General features: G+C 41.1%; 1 protein-coding gene across 2 annotated transcripts in view; it reads right to left on the bottom strand.

Moving 5' to 3' along the window:
- The window catches only part of iars1 (isoleucyl-tRNA synthetase 1), a 126,727-nt gene extending 123,378 nt beyond the window's left edge, over nt 1–3,349 (bottom strand). The window contains exons 1-2 of one of the 2 annotated variants that reach the window (XM_081358082.1): nt 3,288–3,349; nt 1,001–1,124 (exon numbers count right to left, since the gene is read on the bottom strand). In XM_081358082.1, the coding sequence (XP_081214208.1) occupies nt 1,001–1,119 (119 nt within the window). In that variant the 5' untranslated portion in view covers nt 1,120–1,124; nt 3,288–3,349. The remainder of the gene's footprint in view (nt 1–1,000; nt 1,125–3,287) is intronic. The other variant, XM_081358083.1, reaches the window with a different exon arrangement.
- Between the last annotated feature and the right edge of the window lie 20,075 nt (nt 3,350–23,424).

Below are 23,424 nucleotides of genomic sequence, written 5' to 3' on the forward strand. Positions count from 1 at the left end.
AAATAGTGCTAGTAGGCCTAAGTTTATTAGTCACATTCTTCCACTTGAGTAAACTTAGAATAAACTATCGCTATATAATATATATATAAATGAGCAAAACTTGGCCACTAAATGTTTAATATTCAATTATTTTAATGATCACAATTAAAGTTTTAATTTTATTAAAGGAACACTCCACCGTTTTTTGAAATAGGGCTTATTCACCTTCTTTCCTACATTTAGATAGGTGGGCAAATGCATTTTTGTCTCAGTGCATGCATTGTTTTAGTTTGACAGGGTCGGCGCTAGCTTAGCTTAGCATAATGAATGGAATCCTTTGTTGCCAGCTAGCATGTCCTGAGTAAAAGTGATATAAAATAAAAAAAACCCACCTAATTACTTCTTGTGGCCTGCGTATTCACAACAAGTACAAATAGCGATGCAGATTAACACTAGGTGATTTCCTATGCAGATATTGACTTGGGACTATATTAGGGGGAAGCACAGGCGAAGCACTGCTACTTGGGCGCAGAGATATCACGAAAAAATCTGAAATATCTGAAAATCTTAAAAAACACTTTATTTCAGTAGTATCGATTGTATCTATTTGTTGCGATTGCACATTTTTTATTTGTTCTTTATTAATTACTGGGTGTTTACTTTTCTTTAATAATGCTTGAAATGTATATTAGCTAGGCTAGTTGTTTTTCTGTGGTGTTTTCAAACCAAAGGCAAATGTTCTTTGCATAAGTGTTCTTTAGCCTGTTGATTATTGTTCATGATATTCAGCTAGAATTAAATGTTTTATAATAATCATTTTTTTTACCTTATTGGAATTGAAATTCGGAATCGATAAGCAGAATCGAAATCGGGAACCTTTAAACTCTAAACGACACCCAACCGAATACCTAGCAGTGCTGCTTTACTTCTTCCTGTCTAAATGACAACTTCAAGTGGCACAGCTTACCCCACTCTCCCCTATTCACTACACAAAGCATGACTGTGATGACCCAGGACTCACCTGGGCCGGTTCTTGGACTGCTTCAGACACTCCTGGAAACAGTTCTTCTGCTCCCAGAGCTCCAGGATTCGCTCCTCCTCCGTCGGGAAGTGAATGGATTCTGGCACGGCTTCCACCATTCTGACTAGACAACACACTTACATTTACATTTATGCATTTGGCAGACGCTTTTGCCCAAAGCGACTTACATTGCATTTCAAGATACACATTTACATTCTTATCAGTTCTTGCTTTCCCTGGGAATCGAACCCATGACCTTGGCGTTGCAAATAAACACAACAAACACACTCCATCAGTCACACACACGCTTGACGAAACTCATTTTAAAGTCGCCCTGTGGTGAAGATCTATCTTTTAATGTTGTTTATGTGTCTATGTGGTGTGTTTAATCTGCTTTAAGACAAACCATGTGTAAATTCATAAGTCGACAGCATTGCTGAGTATTTCCTCCTTAAAACTGCAGTGAACCAAAGACAGTCTCAAAAACACGCTTTGAAATCGCTGGTGTTTCTGACGTCACAAACTACCTTGTAACCAATCAGATCAACGTGTGATCGTCAACCAGTGGATCTCTGAGCTGAGCGAGTGAGTGGAGGCGGGGCTCATTTGCATATTCATAGAACCGCGCATACTAGATGAGGCAAGGGTGTCGAGTTACAATCAAGATATTTTAAGGCATGAAGAAGGAAAAGACGATTAAATATGTCATTTTGGTGATCAAAGATGAGTTTTAAGTGATAAAATGATTGACTTCAGGGAGACTTTAAGCTCTCTAGAAGTGAGTTTCAGATTAAACTTCTTTATTCCAGCAAAACAATTAAAGTCACCATGAAATAAATCATTTCTTTTTAATGGAATATTGCAGTATTTATGACATATCGGTGCGCATGATTATTATTCCTGGTAATCTTGAATCAGAATAAGTTCCTCTTGCAGCATCTCTTCTCTTCTCTGATGATGTGGGCGGGGCTTTAACCTGTCACTCACATGAGATCAGCCAATAGCAAACCACAACCATCCAATCAATTCCCCACCGACACAATCAAGCCCCGCCCACATCTGTTCTTGTTCCAGAAACATCTCACTCCGATATATACACGACACAATAAGGGAAGAAAAAACTAGCGCAAGCTCCGTCTCATGCCGACTTTATGATTACACTATTTTATGAATAACAGTGAACAACTTTCGGACTGCTCCTCACGCAAAGCATCAAATGACTTCAGAAGAATTATAATTATAATATATAGTGCACAAGTCATATGTACCACTGTTAAGATGCATTAATGGTACATTTACATAATTTATTCAAGCAGCATCAGTCCTCATTCATTGTGGTTTCATCGAAAAGAAAACGTAAGTCATTCGGGTTTGGGACAATCTGTGTATGATAACGAACATGTGGGTGAAATGATCTGAATAATTAATTATTTTCTTCACGAGAGTGTGTTTTTACTGTTTAGCTTTCATCAAAGCTTCAGTCCATAACTTTTTGCGCTCTAGCAGTTAATGAACGAAACTGCATGCATCTTGCGGAAGAATATTGTGGCCGGATCTACTTCTCTCTGTTTATGTATGACGAGTCAAGCTACTCCGCAGTGGTGCGACCCGACTGGTCTAAAATAGTCCCAATATCAACACTTAAACAAGGATAAGACAAAAACACGGTTTGGGAAATGGTTTCATGATGTACTCGCGTGTAAAATACATTTTGAAAACAAAAACGTTACGGACTGCAGCTTTTAAATAAAGACTTTTCAACAGTTACAAGATTTGCATCTATTCATTGGGTTTTCAATTTCAGTTTCACTTTTCCGACCTGCTATCTGTATATAACAACAATAACAATAAAATATAAAAATGAATGTAAACGGATAGGTTCATAAACATTTGAATCACTAAACCAACAACATTGTTGTAACATTATGAATGCACTGCTAGAGGAACAGACAATTTATAAGGACGAAATGCTCAAACTGTCTCAAACATACACATATACTCTCTTAAAAAAAAAAAGAAAAAAAGTGTTTTGTATTAAATTATACAAAGCACTTTATGGACATTATGATGAAGTTACTTTGAAGTGTAAATAAATACAGCTGCATCACTATCTGTCATCATCACACACGCGCACGAGCGCGCGCTCGTCTCTACAATCACAGTTCGCCGCTGTTATAATCGCATTTCTCTATAATATGAGATCCATAAACACAGATCAGTGAGTTTATGTGTGCAGTGAGTGTGTGTATAAGTTCTGAATTAAGATGAAGTGTCAGTTGAGACTCACATGCGGACCCTCAGCCGGTGAACAGAGAAAGCGGAAATGATGCAACTGAGCGAAACTGTGGCGCCGGACATCATACAAGAGTCTCTTTTCATAATAAAAGTCTATGATAATCATCATATAGATTAGTGATGTCCACTGATATAGTACGATTTATTTAATGATTCGTCAGATTTTAGATTATTATGTGTGTGCGTGTATCTTACTATCTTGCAATGCAGCATGGTATATATTCCTGTAAAAAAAATTCTTGTCCATAATTTTCAGCAATTAATACACTGAAAATCCAAGCTGTGTTTTGAAGAGCACAGTATTTGACGTGGTGTTCTTTGAAAACTGGATTTTAAAAAAGTATTAGTAATAATTAAAATAAGTTAAGATTAAGTTAAAATTTTAAAATATATCTTTGACTTAGACTGAAATAATCGAAATCAGAGGAAATAGAAATCAAAATGAAACCGTGACGGAAAGCTCCCCCACACTTAAAAAAACTCAAAACATCTTAAATAATTGGCTTCAATGAGACTTGACTATTATATAGGCAGAGTCCCATTGACCAAAGCAGAAGTTGTATCTAGATTTGTTTATCCAGCTTTATCTCTTTCTCTTTCTGTTCAAGATTCGATTTGTAAAAAAAAAAAAAATCAACGAGTTATTTACAAAATTTGTTTGGAAGAATAAACATCATCATTTAAAGAAATTTTTTTTTACCTTAAAATAATGTTTCCAAAATCGTATCAGTGGTTAATCACGTCGTAACAGGGTGAAAGGCACTTCTGGATTCGCTTTGCAGCCGAATATCTATATCTGCTATAACCACACCGGGTCGCGTTTCTGTAGTTCGAATGAGACATAAGAAAACTACAAATTTGACTTGCTTTACGTCAAGCGTTACAATAGTCATTATTTAGTTTTTCTTCGTTTCTGATGTCGCAATACATCATACTTTCACGAAATCATGAAACATACTCTACCTTGTCTGTGGACATCGTTCACTCCGAAGCCGGTGCTGGATAAACAGCAAGTGTGTGTGCGACAGTCGGCTGCGGGCGGCGAAATTATTTACGACAGCGGTAATGGACAATTCCGCTTCCAACCTGTAGGGGGACCGCGGAGGAAAAGTTCCTTAGGAGGTTCTTCAGGGTCCAAGAACTGAAAGTGGTTTTGAGCTTTTGGATTTTTTCGATTTAAATTATACTTTTAAAGTAAAATGGCTCAGAAACTGTCTTTTTTTATACCATATAATATTTAAAAAAAGATTGGAGGTTTACATTTTTTGTTATTGTATGATTATTAGCAAACTGCCTGTGACATTATCCAATTTCTATCAATAAGCTCTTAAGTCCTGGAAGTTATGTTATGTGCATAACTGTTCCCCTCATAAAGATAGTTATTAAGTTAACCAGAAATCTCTTTATTTACAGAGTTGGAAAGGTAAAGGAATTTACTTTTTATCTGACATTTTAGACCAGTCAGCTCAGTTTCTTTCTTATGAAAATCTCATGAATAAGTGGGCATTTCCTATTAAATATAGAGAGTATTATTCTGTGATAAAAGCCATTCCCACAGGTCTAATGATGTTTATGAGAAGCCATATGTTGTCCCTTAACATTTGTAGAATTGAACCCGTACTTTATTTAAATGGGGTGGACATTAACAGTAAAAAGTGCACCAATAAATTTATTAGAAATCTATTTTATAAAAATAGATCTTTTCAGGCTAGAGGGAAATCTTTCTGGAATATTTGCTTCCCAGAGATTATCTGGAAAAAAGCTTGGTTGCTCCCCTTTCGGTTTTGTATATCTAACAAACATTGGGAATTACATTTGAAAGTACTTCATTATATTTATGTTAGTAACTATACTTTATCAAAATTTATGGATATTGATGAAAATTGTTCATTTTGTTCCGATCAGCCAGAAAGAATTCTACATCTTTTCTTTGAATGTTATCATTCCAAAAAATTCTGGGAAGATCTAAACATGTTCAACATAAATCTGGTTATAACTGTGAATTAGCATCCAAACATGTTATCATATATTTTGATTCCAAAACTGCATCTGTCAATTTTTATGATGAATCTTATGATTTTTTTATGGTAAATTTCATATTCATATTAGTAAAATAAACAATTATAAACCTTGTTTGAAGGTATTATTGAGTATATTGAGTCTCTCCAATCTATCGACAACAAAAAAATTAGTGATACAATTTTATATGCTAAAGAGGTATATTAAAGAGATTATTCGGAGTAAAATATACCTAGCACCCCAGCCCCCCCCCCCCCCCCCCAGAAGCCTTTTTCCCTTGGTCGAACATTATTATTATTTTATAATTCAAGTTTTTATTGTTTTCGTCCGGTACATGACAATATCACAAAGCACAGAATGCAGATTTATACAGATACTGCATGTATGACCAGGATAAATACAGTGGCTGAAATAAACAATGAAAAATCTAAATTATTGTGTTACATGAGAAGACAGTGTCACATAAGACCAAAAATCTTCCCAAACCTGAATACCCACAGTGACCCCTGCTTTATTCTTATTACTTAGTTTGTAAAGCAAACGTTCGTACGAGGCTGTCTCAGTCATTATGTTGACCCATTCTTTTTGGGAGTCTTCCAATGCTTCAAGATGACTCTAGCCGTCACTGTGACCCCCACCATGATCACTGCGAACTCTACCTTTGTAACATTTGGCATCTGCTCCTTGTCCCCCAATAGACACAGCCTTGGCGACAATGGTATTGTTGCTCCAAGCCATTCGCTCAGAATATTTAAAGTTTGGCGCCACAAAGGCCGAACAATTGGACACTCCCAGATACAGTGAACAAAAGTACCTCTGTCCTTTTGACATTTCCAACAAACATTATTATTTGTCAGACCCATTCTATTGAGTCTAAGAGGTGTCAAATAAAACCTGTGTATGATCTTATACTGTATTAATTGTCCTCTGGCTTCTCTTACAAATTGTGACAAAATTCTTTTCCACTCTTCGTCCCCGATTACATACGGTTAGAATTCTTGGCCCTTAAATGGGCTATGACTGAAAAGTTTCGCAAGTACTTTCTAGGCAATACATGTGTTGTACGAACCGATAACAACCGCTAGGCCACTTGGCCAATGCTAAGCTTGGGGCTACTGAGGAATCACAGTGTAAAAACTACGAACCTCCGCCCTACAGCGATGGGCAGCTGAATTAGCAGTAGGGCTGTCACTTTTGTGAAAAAATCCTGTTCGATTTTTGAGACATAAGTGTTCATTGAATCGACTGTAAAATCGATTTTCCATGTCTAAAGACGTTTCCATTTTACACGGCAAATATGGGCAAATCCACGGACAACTAACAGGCATTAAGACGAACGTAAAGAGGGAGCTTGAGACGCGCACAAGTCAGCAATATTCCTGTTGATTTATTGGCGTGAAGTTTCGTGCACGATGACGAACAGGAGTGCAATATTCTCGAAAAACAATAAACAAGAGTGGACTGCCATAACATCAGTGAAAAACATCACTGCAGGCTTCAACATGGCTGAGTTTACGATTAGAAATGTCAAACAAATTTCACCTACGTAGGCGATTGTAGCCCGTAGTCCGAATCTGTGTCTGTATGCATGAGACTGTGAGACCCCATGAGACCCCAAATTGATAAAATAAAATAAAATTCTGTATCAAAAATTATAAGGAAACACCAGTACTTTGTTTAGGCTTCAAACGCACATAACTATAGAACCAATTCTTAATGCGCATGTGAACGCCATCAGCGTTTCTCACAGGATCATGTTTAAAGTCTGTGTAGAGAGAATTGTGTCGTCTCAGCGGCCCCTAATTTAATAACAAATGATCGTTGCAACGGAAGTGAATCAATCAAAACTAACTTTAGCTGGAAAATAACTTTACTAAAGAAGATTTCTGTTACCATAAATTATACGTTTATCTCTGTAAAGCTGCTTTGAAACAATCTACATTGTTAAAAGCGCTATATAAATGAAGATGACTTGACTTGACTTGACTAGACTGTCTGAATACCGGCAGAATTCACATTTTTGAAGTAAAAGGAGACACATTATGCAGAAGGCTAATTTGCTGTTAAGTGTGTGTGTGTGTGTGTGTGTGTGTGTGTGTGCGTGCGTGCGTGCGTGCGTGCGTGCGTGCGTGTGTGTGTGTGTGTGTCAGAGCCTGCAGTCGCTGTGGACGCGTTCCGAGAAGGCCGTTAAAATCGATTCCCTATTTTTGTTTTCGAAACTTGTGTTGGTTGGTCCTATCGATTGTGCAATCGATTTACGAACGTAAAGTGACAGCCCTAATTAGCAGTGTTTGATTTTGAAGTCCAATATCGATCCGGCCGAACCAATCAGAGCGCAGATGCATTGTCTTGTCAGAACGCCACTGCCCGTGAGGAAGGGGACAGCTGGTCTCCAGGTCTGGTAGTACCAGAGCTGTTGAGGCGAGCGGCACAGGCTGACCCCGACATCGAGCAGGTGTGGAGTCTGAGGCGACAGCAACGACGTCCAGGTCCTATAGAGCGACAACGTTCCTCAACAGCATGGGCACCAGGGCATCAAACGCACTTTGGAATTGGTGCGACAGCGATGCTACTGGCCGGGCATGGCCACTGATGTTGCTCACGGGGTTCAGAGATGCGAGCGGTGTCAGTTGGCCAAGGCGGCTCCCCCGATTGCTCGAAGTTTCATGGGGCACATTTTGCCGTCTAGGCCTAATGAAATCGTGGCTATGGATTTCACTGTCTTAGAGCCGTCACTTTCTGGCCAGGAGAACATATTGGTATTAACTGATGTGTTCAGTAAGTTCACTGTGACTATTCCGACCACCGACCAGAGGGCAGAGACTGTTGCTCGAGTCCTGGTGGAAGAGTGGTTCTTTAAGTTTGGGGGCCGCAACTTTGAAACCGTTTTGATCCAACAGTTGTGCAGTCTTTACTTCGAAACCAGGTGTTCCCGATTACCACTCCTGGCGCCAAGCAACGGTGTGAGAGGACAGCTGCCATCCTGATAATTCATTTGATATAACTGAGCAAACAGCTATGGAGCCAGAATTGGCTATTGTCATTTTTATGTTTTACATTTTACTGGAGGACATGGTGAGGATGTTTCCAGGTCATGTAGTATCGGCTTAGCCAAGACCATATCCAGCTAAATTAAGCTGGTTTGCTGTGTCTCAATTCAGAGGCTGCGTTCTGAATAAAGGTTCAAAAGGTTCACTTATATCTTACCTTGATGCGATTTTGTAGGCTAGTGTATTCTTTTTATTATGTACACAAATGGACCATGGTGAACATACAGGTTTTCAACCCTGTTTGAATATAAAACCCAGATGAATATAAAACATGCAAACGTCCAGTGCAAACATTACTGCCGCTCGTCATCGGCAGTTGTCACAGTTGCTAGAACAATCCTCCGTAGGCTAGACCGGTCCGAGCGCTTCAGATGAGCCCTTTCGTATGGGACGCAGCTGTAGTTAGCAACAATTTGTTAATATTGTGACAATAGGCCTACATTTTGTTACTTTAATTTTCATAACTACATACTTCGTTAAGTATTCACGTAAAAATGTGAAGTAACCTACTGAAGTACATTTTCCCTCACAGGACAGCAACACAACAAAATTATGTTCTTTTACAATATGATACATTGTTTTACATTAAACTACACAAAATTACATAGTTTAAATGTACAAACCTTGAAAATATTCAGAAGTAAAATGCAACATGTACGCAGTAATGCAGTAGTGGCCTAATATAAATGCAAAACCATCATAAAAACCCTGACAAGGATTTTTTTCTCCTGCAGAATACATACCTTTAGTTTTACTCTTGATACCTTAAGTACATTAGAGTATGCAAGATAATTTTGCTTAACTAGTAGTTTTTTCCCCAATGCGGTATTAGTAGTTATTAAAAGTACTTTTTTCAGAAATATACTGTTTCTGAAAAAAATCTCAGTGACATGGCAGCCGTCGATTGAGTCAGCCCTGCAAACCTGTTGGTAGACAGCTTAGTGGATAGTGTAAATATGCAGTCAAACACTCTGGAGAGCATCCCAGATGATGTCCCACCAGCAGGAGGCCTTACCAGGGTCCCTATTGTGGAGCCCATCCCGGTCCAGCAGCTCCACCAGGGTCTCTATTGTGGAGCCCATCCCGGTCCAGCAGCTCCACCAGGGTCTCTATTGTGGAGCCCATCCCGGTCCAGCAGCTCCACCAGGGTCTCTATTGTGGAGCCCATCCCGGTCCAGCAGCTCCACCAGGGTCTCTATTGTGGAGCCCATCCCGGTCCAGCAGATCCACCAGGGTCTCTATTGTGGAGCCCATCCCGGTCCAGCAGATCCACCAGGGTCCCTATTGTTATAAACCCTATAACTAGCTCAGGAAATTCACAGAAGTGCAGGACAAAATCTTAGCAGTGCCGGACCTCGTGGTGCAAAGGTAGCACGTCTGACTCCAGATCAGAAGGCTGCGTGTTCAAATCACGTCGAGGTAAAAAAATCCCTAATTTGACAATAAGTCTTTTATAAAATTCAGGAATCCTTATTGCTAAACCCTATAACTAGTTTAGGATACTCACAGAAGTGCAGGACCTCGTGGGGCGATGATAGCATGTCTGATTCCGGATCAGAAGGTTGCATGTTCAAATCATGTCGAGGTCAAACAATCCATAATTTGACCATATGTCTTTTAAAAAAATCAGGAATCCTTATTGCTAAACCTTATAACTAGCTCAGGAAATTCTCAGACATGCAGGGCCTCGTGACGCAACGGTAGCACGTCTGTCTAAAATTCAGGAATCCTTACTGCTAAACCCTATAACTAGCTCAGGATATTCACAGAAGTGCAAAATCCCAGCAGTGCCGGACCTTGTGACGCAACGGTAGCGCGTCTGACTCCAGATCAGAAGGTTGCGTGTTCAAATCACGTCGAGGTCAAAAAATCCCTAATTTAACCATAAGTCTTTTATAAAATTCAGGAATCCTTACTGCTAAACCCTGTAACTAGCTCAGCAAATTCACAGAAGTGCAGGACAAAATCCCAGCAGTGCCGGACCTTGTGACGCAACGGTAGCGCGTCTGACTCCAGATCAGAAGGTTGCCTGTTCAAATCACGTCGAGGTCAAAAAATCCCTAATTTAACCATAAGTCTTTTATAAAATTCAGGAATCCTTACTGCTAAACCCTGTAACTAGCTCAGCAAATTCACAGAAGTGCAGGACAAAATCCCAGAAGTGCAGGACCTCGTGGCGCAACGGTAGCGCATCTGACTCCAGATCAGAAGGTTGCCTGTTCAAATCACGTCGATGTCAAAAAATCCCTAATTTAACCATAAGTCTTTTATAAAATTCAGGAATCCTTACTGCTAAACCCTGTAACTAGCTCAGGAAATTCACAGAAGTGCAGGACAAAATCCCAGAAGTGCAGGACCTCGTGGCGCAACGGTAGCGCATCTGACTCCAGATCAGAAGGTTGCCTGTTCAAATCACGTCGATGTCAAAAAATCCCTAATTTAACCATAAGTCTTTTATAAAATTCAGGAATCCTTACTGCTAAACCCTGTAACTAGCTCAGGAAATTCACAGAAGTGCAGGACAAAATCCCAGAAGTGCAGGACCTCGTGGCGCAACGGTAGCGCATCTGACTCCAGATCAGAAGGTTGCCTGTTCAAATCACGTCGATGTCAAACAATCCCTAATTTAACCATAAGTCTTTTATAAAATTCAGGAATCCTTACTGCTAAACCCTGTAACTAGCTCAGCAAATTCACAGAAGTGCAGGACAAAATCCCAGAAGTGCAGGACCTCGTGGCGCCACGGTAGCGCATCTGACTCCAGATCAGAAGGTTGCCTGTTCAAATCAAGTCGATGTCACAAAATCCCTAATTTAACCATAAGTCTTTTATAAAATTCAGGAATCCTTACTGCTAAACCCTATAACTAGCTCAGGATATTCACAGAAGTGCAAAATCCCAGCAGTGCCGGACCTTGTGACGCAACGGTAGCGCGTCTGACTCCAGATCAGAAGGTTGCGTGTTCAAATCACGTCGAGGTCAAAAAATCCCTAATTTAACCATAAGTCTTTTATAAAATTCAGGAATCCTTACTGCTAAACCCTGTAACTAGCTCAGCAAATTCACAGAAGTGCAGGACAAAATCCCAGCAGTGCCGGACCTTGTGACGCAACGGTAGCGCGTCTGACTCCAGATCAGAAGGTTGCCTGTTCAAATCACGTCGAGGTCAAAAAATCCCTAATTTAACCATAAGTCTTTTATAAAATTCAGGAATCCTTACTGCTAAACCCTGTAACTAGCTCAGCAAATTCACAGAAGTGCAGGACAAAATCCCAGAAGTGCAGGACCTCGTGGCGCAACGGTAGCGCATCTGACTCCAGATCAGAAGGTTGCCTGTTCAAATCACGTCGATGTCAAAAAATCCCTAATTTAACCATAAGTCTTTTATAAAATTCAGGAATCCTTACTGCTAAACCCTGTAACTAGCTCAGGAAATTCACAGAAGTGCAGGACAAAATCCCAGAAGTGCAGGACCTCGTGGCGCAACGGTAGCGCATCTGACTCCAGATCAGAAGGTTGCCTGTTCAAATCACGTCGATGTCAAACAATCCCTAATTTAACCATAAGTCTTTTATAAAATTCAGGAATCCTTACTGCTAAACCCTATAACTAGCTCAGCAAATTCACAGAAGTGCAGGACAAAATCCCAGAAGTGCAGGACCTCGTGGCGCCACGGTAGCGCGTCTGACTCCAGATCAGAAGGTTGCCTGTTCAAATCACGTCGAGGTCAAAAAATCCCTAATTTCACCAAAAGTCTTTTCTAAAATTCAGGAATCCTTACTGCTAAACCCTGTAACTAGCTCAGGGAATTCACAGAAGTGCAGGACAAAATCCCAGAAGTGCAGGACCTTGTGGCGCAATGGTAGCGTGTCTGACTCCAGATCAGAAGGTTGCCTGTTCAAATCACGTCGAGGTCAAAAAATCCCTAATTTAACCATAAGTCTTTTCTAAAATTCAGGAATCCTTACTGCTAAACCCTGTAACTAGCTCAGCAAATTCACAGAAGTGCAGGACAAAACACCAGCAGTGCAGGACCTTGTGGCGCAACGGTAGCGCATCTGACTCCAGATCAGAAGGTTGCGTGTTCAAATCACGTCGAGGTCAAAAAATCCCTAATTTAACCATAAGTCTTTTCTAAAATTCAGGAATCCTTACTGCTAAACCCTGTAACTAGCTCAGCAAATTCACAGAAGTGCAGGACAAAACACCAGCAGTGCAGGACCTTGTGGCGCAATGGTAGCGCGTCTGACTCCAGATCAGAAGGTTGCGTGTTCAAATCACGTCGAGGTCAAACAATCCCTAATTTAACCATAAGTCTTTTATAAAATTCAGGAATCCTTACTGCTAAACCCTGTAACTAGCTCAGGAAATTCACAGAAGTGCAGGACAAAATCCCAGAAGTGCAGGACCTCGTGGCGCCACGGTAGCGCGTCTGACTCCAGATCAGAAGGTTGCCTGTTCAAATCACGTCGAGGTCAAAAAATCCCTAATTTCACCAAAAGTCTTTTCTAAAATTCAGGAATCCTTACTGCTAAACCCTGTAACTAGCTCAGGGAATTCACAGAAGTGCAGGACAAAATCCCAGAAGTGCAGGACCTTGTGGCGCAATGGTAGCGTGTCTGACTCCAGATCAGAAGGTTGCCTGTTCAAATCACGTCGAGGTCAAAAAATCCCTAATTTAACCATAAGTCTTTTCTAAAATTCAGGAATCCTTACTGCTAAACCCTGTAACTAGCTCAGCAAATTCACAGAAGTGCAGGACAAAACACCAGCAGTGCAGGACCTCGTGGCGCAACGGTAGCACGTCTGACTCCAGACCAGGAGGTTGCGTGTTCAAATCACTTCGAAGTCAAACAATCCCTAATTTAACCATAACTCGCGGCACAACGGTAGCGCGTCTGACTCCAGATCAGACGGTTGTGTGGTTCTGATAATCAGCCCCTCCCTTTTCGTCAAAGTTCAGCCTATCTAATGAAGCAAATGGAAAAACATATGTAGTAGATTGTCGATCTGAATGGCGATCTGCCTTAAGGGTTCTGTTTTTCTAATGTTGTTAAGACTAGTGTTTGGACTTTTATCATATGTGTATATAGAATGATTTTAGCCTCTGTTTACATTCATGTTTGTGAAATACATTGGATTTCCCAGCAAACGTACTTCAGTAGGGCATTGGTCTGCGTGCACGGGCAACAGTGTCGTTTTGCTCTTATAGTGACAGGTGTTCGACTCCAAGGTCCGACCATATTATTTTCTCTCCATTTTGTTTCTTTTGTATTGGTCTGTTGGTGTATGTCTTTTAAATTTTGGAAGACTGCCCGGTAGCCATCAACTGATTGAATAGCAGGTGGTATATGCTACTTTTTACGGAAATGACAGCTGGTATAATAAGGCTTTAGTGCGTGTAGCAACTGTATTAAGCCTGTTTACAGTTGCTGTTGTGGGTCCGTTTGTATTGCTGATTATAATGATTTAGATAGGCCTTCCGGTCCAACGGCTGTCGTGTCGTGTGCAGGAAAGGCGGTTTTTTTGCGTCAGTGCAGGAGGAGGAGTTTGTTGAACATGCATTTCATACTGATAAACTAAGCTTTAATCAATAATTTCACTGGAACAACAGGGATGTGCAGAGGGTGCTTCTCAATAAGCACCTCGTCTCCTCTCTGCTCCGTCCTCCATCCTATGACCCGGAAACCGATCGAGCTCAGCCATCTTGAAGGACATCTCAATTCTCTAATTGCACCGCGAGGAGTCGAGGATTGAGGAGTGAGGAGGCTTTCCAGAGGAGTCATGAGCGAGGATACACAGGTGTATCCTATGCGGAAGTGTTTTATCAACTAAAGCGTGATGCACGTATAAATTCTCCTCCCCCTTCACATCGGTCACAATCATTGTAATCTATACTTTACCTTTGCAGTTTATATAAACCACACATCTCATGTATTTCAACAGGGTATCTTGCTTTAATATTATTTATTATGAATTTCTTAAATAACCAAACTTCACCAACATAAGGGCAGATCCCTTGAGCACTGCTGATGACGCTGTGAAGTGACGCTCCAGTGATCAAGTATTCCAATGTATAAAAAAGCTTTTATTCAATTCCTCCGTCCTCATTTCCTTTCCTTGCAGCCTTCCCTCGCATCCTTCAGGAGTGAAACTGAGACACGAGGAAAGGAAACAAGGATGCACAAATAAGGGGTGCTTATCAAGTCTTATTTTTGCATCCTCGTTTCCTTTCCTTGGTACATCAGGTTCATCAGCCCCGCCCAGCGGCTGAGACCAGCCAACGTCTGAAGCCAGCGAAATGGTACCCGTTCCCCAAGCACCAGGGTCCCCGGCCGAAGCTGACGCTCAACCACGAGCCCAAGAACCCGTCCTAGCCCGCATAAGGGGGATTTATGTCCCGCCGCGGCTGGACCAGCCCAGAAGATCGCTCGAGTGCTTCTCACAGCCCCCTCTTCAGCTCAGGCGGCTGGAGCAGTAGTAAATGCAGAACATGGGCCCGTCTTTTGACACGCACCCCTGCACCAAAACGCTGTTTTTACAGTGACCCACAAAATGCACAAATCGAGCAAAATTTCTCTCAAAAATCCATGTTGGTTCGGGCCCCCGAGTCTGGGCATTCCACCGTCAGATATGATCTTACCTCTGGCTCAGCGGGCTCTGGCATGGCGAGCCATCCCCGGAGTTTCAAAATGAGTAATGAACATTATAAAGCGTGGCTACTCGCTTCAGTTCGTCCACAGACCACTGCGTGGTTATCCAAACTTCAGTAAGGAGCACTGTCTGCTGGCGAAAGGGGCTATCGAGTTAGTTCCCAAGTCTCAAAGCGAGTCGGGGTTTTACAGCCGTCATTTTCTCATTCCGTTCAGAGGCGGAATCCGGTAGCGCGGAGTCCGGGTTCTGTTAATTCAGTGGCTCGCCGCATCGTTCAAAGAGGGCACCTATGTACCCCTCCGAACGTTTCAGAGGATCTTGGGCCTTATGGCTTCGGCATCATCAGTACTCTAGTGTATAGATATATACACTAGATGTCGCCTTGGCTACGGTTTCGTTCCAATAACCTGTAGTAGCCAAGGCGACATCTAGTGTGTATATATCTATACCCGCCCGTGCCCACAGATCACTTGGACGCGGTTGTGTTCAAGAGGTAACAACGATATAAATACTGTTCGTTTTCTCACACAAACCGCTCGTTTCGTGTCTTAGGCCATCAATGTGTACTTACGATGGGGAATTGTTTAATTGCTCTGTGCATGCTCTTTGAGACAGTGACCATAGACCTGCATTATATGACTGACAGACAAGAACGGTTTGACCTAAAAATATCAAAATTGAAACTACTGCGGAAAAAAAGACACCAACATCCTGGATGCCCTTGAGGTAAGCTAAAACATACCAAAATTTAATTTCAAAGTGAACTATCCCTTTAAAGGACCCCCTTTTGAGATTTAAGACCTCTCTCTCTTAAAACCGCTCTGCTGTTAGCACTGGCTTCAGTTAAAAGAGTAGGCAACTTACAAGCGCTCTTCACAAGCTCTTCCTGTCTTGAATTTGGACCTAACGACTCTAAAGTCTTCCTTAGGCCAAGACACGGTTATGTACCTAAGGTGCTCTCAACACCATTCAGAGCCCAGGTTATTTCTCTATCAGCCCTCCCAGTCTCGGGAGAAGATAGTGATGCTCTCACGCTCTGCCCCGTCAGAGCCCTGAGAATATATTTGGAGCGTTCAGCCTCTTTCAGACAGTCGGAACAGCTCTTGGTCTGTTTCGGAGGCCGCACCAAAGGGTTGCCGGCCACGAAACACACGCTATCTAGATGGATAGTGGATGCTATTGCCCTGGCGTACACCTCACTGGGCCTTTCGTGTCCCATAGGTGTAAGAGCTCACTCCACAAGAGGCATGGCTTCCTCTTGGGCTTGGTCCAGTGGAGTCCCTTTCGAAGACATTTGTGCGGCGGCCGCTGGTCCGCTCTATCCACATTTGTAAGGTTTTATAATCTTGAGGTCCCTGCACTGCAGGCACGAGTTCTCTCCATGTAAGCCCTGGCTCTGTGGACTCAGGCCAGTGTATAACTCAGGCACTTGTTGTGACTTCACTATTTATGTGGGAATTATATTCTAGGTCCCTGGCTCTTCGACCCAGGCCTATACAATACATACTTAGTGGCCTTTAGGGCTGTAGTCAACCAAAGAAATGCTTAGTCGACCAAAGTCCTGTTCTGCGCAACGATTAGTCGACAAAAGAAAAAAAAAAGACGCGATGTTTTGCATTTTGATTGAACATTTATTAAACAATTGTCATAGAACATTTATAAAACAACAACGAAAAAATGTGTTTTTTTTGTTGTTTTTTTTTATTGACACCTGGGATCCCCCGCGAAACGGTTCTCATTCGCGCTTGAATAAGGCCTGCGACACACTGGCTGCTGGCGTGAGAGTCTCAGCTGCGTGGCGTGTCTGTTTTTATTTCGGCTCCCATGTTAATAGGTTGGAGTTTGCACACTGCCTGCGTGAGACACGCGTCTCAGGCGCGGCTCGAGCCACGCGGAAAATGCGTGCATGCTAAAAATAGAACCGAGTGTTCCAGCAACGGGAGTGTTTTCTTTATTTAAATTTAGTTTTTCTTTAGGCCTATTTACATTTCGTTTTTCTTTATTTAAATTTCGTTTTTCTTTATTTAAATTTCGTTTTTCTTTATTTAAATTTCGTTTTTTCTTTATTTAAATTTAATTCTTTATTTAAATTTCGTTTTTTCTGTATTTAAATTTCGTTTTTTCTTTATTTAAATTTAATTTTTCTTTATTTAAATTTCGTTGTTTCTTTATTTAAATTTCGTTTTTTTTTTCTTTATTTAAATTTCGTTTTTTTTTTCATTTAAATCTACCCTTTACCGTGTCAGTAATTTGTTAGTCAGAAAAATATTAGACTACCTTAAAAGTATTGCTTAAGTTAACAGACTGTGTGCGTTTTATATCACTAGAGCAGTGTCCGTTCTCGGAGAATAAAGCCCAATTTATACTTCTGCGTCGAACTTACGCCGTAGCTACGTCGTAGGCTGTGTATAGCGCGCGTACCCTTCGGCGTACCCTTCGGCGTACCCTGACGTGCACCTCTCCAAAAATGTAACAACGCGTCAACTCTACGCGGACGCAAGCGCTGTGATTGGTCTGCTAGGACCGCTCCCTCTGCGCGCGTCAACGCGGACAACGACGCAAAAGTATAAATGAAAACCAACGCGTTGCCTACAGCGTAGAGGCTCCGGCGTAGGTCCGACGCAGAAGTATAAATCAGCCTTAAGCCCTGCTCGCGTTAGGTGCGCCGCTTCCTGCTCGCGCTGTTCTGTAGTTTACTATTAATTCTGAACTTGTCGCGTCTCGCGTGTCTGTCTATATTGCACCAAATGCAACACTGCACTCCCTTGTGAAGTCGATTGGATGAACGGTTCTCGAAATAATCAAAATGCAAACGGACAGACAGACACATAGAGATTACTATATTCCTTACTGAGCGCGAAGCAGCAGTGCAGCCACAGGTGCGGTTCCCGAGTGTTCTACGTGGTGCGCTAAACTGTGGCGCTGTTACAAAATAGCCTAAATTAAAGCATTTAAAGTTGGGGATAAAACATAGGCTAATTATATTTAGAATACAGTAATATATAACTGCTTATAAAGGAATAAATATCAAGGAGTAAATCAATGAAAAATTCTTTATTGGTGAAAAAATAGCAACTGCTGCAACCTATCAGTGCGTCTTGGCATGACTCCAGCGCCAATGGGAAGCCTCAAGGCTAGATTATTGTAATGCTCTACTGGGTGGTTGCCCTGCACGCTTAATAAACTACAGCTGGTCCAAAACGCAGCAGCTCGAGTTCTTACCAGAACCAGGAAGTATGACCATATTAGCCCCGTTCTGTCAACACTGCATTGGCTCCCTACTAAACATCGCATACATTTTAAAATATTGCTGATTACTTACAAAGCACTAAATGGTTTTGCACCACAACACTTAAGCGAGCTCTTAGCGCATTATAGTCCTTCACGTCTATTGCGATCTCAAAATTCCGGCCAGTTGATAATACCTAGAATATCAAAATCGACTGCTGGCGGTAGATCCTTTTCCTATTTAGCACCAAAACTCTGGAACAGCCTTCCTACCATTGTCCGGGAAGCAGACACACTCTGTCAGTTCAAAGCTAGATTAAAGACACTTCTCTTTGACCTAGCATACACATAACACATTATAGACTTCTATAATTCAATGTTAGGCTGCATAGTTTAGGTCAGCCGGAACTGGGAACACTTCCCATAAATCCTGATGTACTCGTTACATCATAAGAAGAATGGCGTCTACGCTAATTTTAGTGTCTTTGTTTATCCCAAGATTTTCCCGCAGCCTGCCGGATCCAGGCCGTATCCAGATCTGACGAAGGACCTTCGCCTGGACCCGATGACAACGCAGTGCTGAAGTGCCAGCTAGTCTCTCCCTATGGAGGATCCCTTTACCACTCTACAGATAAGGCATTGTCGCGAAAATTCGTTTCGCGTTCCTACCCCAAAGCGAGGGTCTTACAAATCCCATTCCAAAGGGAATTACAAACCTGTGCACATATATTCAAACGCACATAACTATAGAACCAATTCTTAATGTGCATGTGAACGTCATCAGCGTTTCTCACAGGTTCGCGTTTAAAGTCTGTGTAGAGAGAATGGTGTCGTCTTAGCGGCCCCTAATTTAATAACAAATGATCATTGCGACGGAAGCAAATTCTAGCAAAACTAACTTTAGCTGGAAAATAACTTTATTAATGAACCGCTATAAAGCCAAAACAATCTCTGTTACCTTAAATTATACGTTTATCTCTGTAAAGCTGCTTTAAAACAATCTCCATTGTTAAAAGCGCTATATAAATGAAGATGACTTGACTTGACCATGCAGCCTTCAAGTGAGTATTTTTATTCAGATATCCTGTAGCATGTAATTGCAATTAATGCTGAACATAGGTATTGATATCATTGTGACTTCGTAATACTGTACTTATTTATGTCCTCAGAAAACTTGGTGATCAGTGGTCTGTGGAGCCAGATGTGTAATGTATGGCCAGGCCTGCGAAAAATCTGTGAACAACGTGCGCAGCATCATGCTGAAAAAAATGATTGGAGAGGATGAGACGCTTACCACCAGATTCAAGGTGAATCTGTCCCGGCTCCCGCCCTGCAGAGACAACCTGGTCCCACACATCAACCGTGTCAACCATCGCCTGGCCATCTACAAGAGAGCAGCCACACCGATATTCTGGTGTCCCAAGCCCCATGATCCTGGCCAAGGCTGGGAAAAGACTGAAGAGGGTACCCTGGAACCAGTGTGGTCTTGTGGACCTGTCCTCCCCACTTTACTCACTGACTTGCTAGAGGAAACAGACAGTCGAGGAGATGGATGGAGATGGTGAAGAAGATGAGGAGCAAGAGGTCAATTATGAACACCTGCTGTATGATGAATAGACATAATTGCCCTTGACCTTTTGATCTTTGATTAGAATAACTTTTTTTCTATTTCAGTTTATTCTAATGGGGATTTGTTATACCCTATACACATATTTGACTATATGAGTGGTTTTCTGTTTTGTTTCAATAAATATAATACCAATATAACGTTTAAATAGTAACTCCTTATTATGGGAGATGTTCATTGGGACCAACATGTGACAATATTTCAAGTAGGGATCATCAACATTTGCTTATTAGACATAATAAAGACTATAAAAATACAAAAGTTAGAAAACATATATCAATAGGGTCTATAGGGGAGGAGTTCCAGTGATCCAATGTCACAGATGTTTTAAATCTTTTTGCGTTTATTTGAGTTTTAAGGCACCAAACATAATCTAATCATGACAATCCTCGTATCTATCAATTCCTCATGCAAAGACGAAGAGAAAATGGGGTGGATTGTGTCTGTAGGATGTATTGTTCAGATTCTATGTAGATTTAAAGTTTTCATTTTTCACAGCCGAAAATCAAGCACGGACACAAAAGATGATACAAAAAATCACATATGGGACAATAATTTGCGTGGGGAACATCAAAATTCCTTTTCTAGACACCTTAAGGATTACAAAAAACTAGGTTAAAAAAAATATACCTTTCGGGTGCAGGTGGACCCCCCCTTCCTACCAGACTAATAAACACAGGTCATTCTCTCTTTTCAATTTTTAAATCAAAATAATAATCCATACATTTCTGCGGCACTGACTGAAGCGCTGCTGTGTGACGTCATCTTAATGCATTCTATTGGAAACGTCACTGAACTTAACAGCTGAATTGCACATTAGAGCTGATCTGTGCACGGTAACAGATCATACGATTTTACCAATAGTATTATGGATCAACGTAGTATTTTAGATCAGAAAATGGAAAGCAATAGATTGCCCCAAGCTCAGGTTCCTGACATCAGTCTTGCTGAGACTGCACAACCTGTGGGCGCTTCAGAGAGGCCTGGACTGAGACCTCTACCACCGCCTCAGAGAAGCCCAGAAGGCATTGCTACGACGAGGGTAAGAAAGCAATCACCACCCGTCCCGCTTTGCGTTGTACCCTTTCTTTTACTGTCTTTGGTTGTAGCAGCTACCGCACAGCATTTTCACCCCTTGTCCCGCACGTCGCTTGTTGAGAAAATGTCCCGCATTTTCATCAGTCTATTGGTTTTTAATTATCATATTACTAAAGAACAAATAACTCTTATCAGCTGAAAGGCAGAATACAAATGCTTTTATTAAGTTATATAGACATTATATACAGTGCTATGCATACGTTTAGACACCCATGCTAAAGTTGACTAAAAAGAGGAATAAAAAATCTTCTTTGGGAAATTGCCTTAATTTAAAAAATTAGGAAAAATCCAACCTTTAAGGACACCAATTTTCTTTGTGAATGAATAATGTATCGTAAATAAACAAATGTTCTTCTTTAAAATACAGGGTGCATAAGTTTGGACACCCCTATGTTAAATTCCCATAGAGGCAGGCAGATTTGTATTTTTAAAGGCCAGTTACTTCATGGATCCAGGAAACTATGCATCCTGATAAAGTTCCCTTGGCCTTTGGAATTAAAATAGCCCCACATCATCACATAGCCTTCACCATACCTAGAGATTGGCATGGTTTTATTTCAGTTAGCCAGCTGGTTTGATTTGCATTGAGAGATGATCTTATGGAAAGTACTCCATGACAATCTCTAGGTATATATAACAGTTTCAGGTTATGTTTTAGTGTTTGTAACATGTCCCACATTGTCCCACACAAACTTAAAGTCTTCCCACATTTGGTGTGTTTGATGGTGGTCACCCTACATCGTCATGAATGTGTTTTTCAACCATCATCATCAGTCAGTATTAACATTAAGCCTGCGTTCATATGTTAAGCATTGTATTAAAGTATGTTCTTATGCTTATGTATCGTCAGCATGAAATATGAAATATGAAATATCTACTTCTTGTAAATTGTGGACTAAGTTTTTCTTTTGTGTGTAGCATCTGTACTCTTGTAACCTTTCTCTCTTTTTCTATTGTAAAGAATCGTAAAGAGGGCCATCATATACCTCAGAAGGAAAGTGCCGTATCTGAAAGAAAGCTGAAGGCAGAAAATAATGCGAACAGGACACAGCTAAAAACAGGGTCAGCACAATACTACTGTCATGCCAATGTGCACAACTTATGTTGTTCTAGTTTTGCATATGTAGATGTTGCATATGCACAGTGACGATACTGCTTCTGATAACATTATTCATAGCCATCTCTGTTACTGTAATCTGTTTCAGAGAAGTCTGTGAGCCTAAAGAAAACATGAAAGATCCGGTTTTGGAATGTATCGACTTCTTGGACGAAACTGAAAAGCTCATCAAGCTAAATCAGAATCACATTAAAAAGATGTAAGTTTCTCTTGCACAACCATGGGTTTGATTTCTTCACACTCTCAATCTAATCTGTGGGACGTCTGGGAACTGAAGACAGTGACAGTGTTTGACCCTCTTTTTGTTTTTGTGCAGGAACAAGGAGGCAGACGGCATTAAAGAGAAGGTCGACCGCATGAGAGAACTGGAGTTGAAGAACAGAAACCTCATAGAACAAAAGCTAAAACACACAGAGGAGAGACCTACATCTGCCAGTCTCTATGAGAAAGTAAGTACACAACGTGTCCCATCTAAAGCCATCACAGCATCACACACATCCAAATGTAATAAAGACTACCGCTGATCTGTCACATGTGATCTCATCATTCTGCTTTTGTCTCACGAGAAGATGACAGAGGTTTACTCGGAGTTCTTTTGTGATGTCTACAGTCCATCTGAGATTGGGCCAGCTTTAGATGAAGTGGCTTTAGATGTGCTGAAAGACATGGATCCTGTGATACTCCACTTACGACAAGAGGAGCCTTTGGAAGACTATGATAAGCGGTAAGATATAAAAATACATGTCTTTATGACACAAAGCGATAAAGCTACTGTGATGATCATCAGTGGCTAGTATAATTTTATGGTTTGAGTGACCTCTTGGTAATCTCACTCTTGCTTTCTCTCTTTCACAGTGACAGGCAACAGAAACAAGCTAATTGGGAAGCAGTGAAAGAGAAATTGAGGCAGTTTCCAGAGAACATAGTAAGTGGCACACAGAACCAGCACTACTTCCCCCATACTTTTGTGCGCAACTTTTGTCTTGCTCATTAAATTTTGTAATATGGATCAATAGTGTGATGCTGACTTAAAAATCACATCTCTATTGCAGATCGGAAAAAAGCCGATGCCACGCAGACCTCCACAGAAGGTTATAAAGAAACAGGAACCAGTGAAAAGCACAATCCAGAGAGAAAAGCCGAAGTCATGCAGTCCTCCTCCAAAGAAGTCATTCACCATTTACAATATAGTTGAAGATTTACACAGGTTGCTTGATGAATTTCATACTTTACATGAGATAGAGTATGGCAATATACAGTTGCGCAGGCGCAGGCGCAAGCTCAATCTCCCGACATATCTCTGTGATACTTAATTCTTCCCTGACGATGACGATGA

This window comes from Scardinius erythrophthalmus (genome assembly GCF_964197995.2).
Source record: "Scardinius erythrophthalmus genome assembly, chromosome: 25".
NCBI lineage: Eukaryota > Metazoa > Chordata > Actinopteri > Cypriniformes > Leuciscidae > Scardinius > Scardinius erythrophthalmus.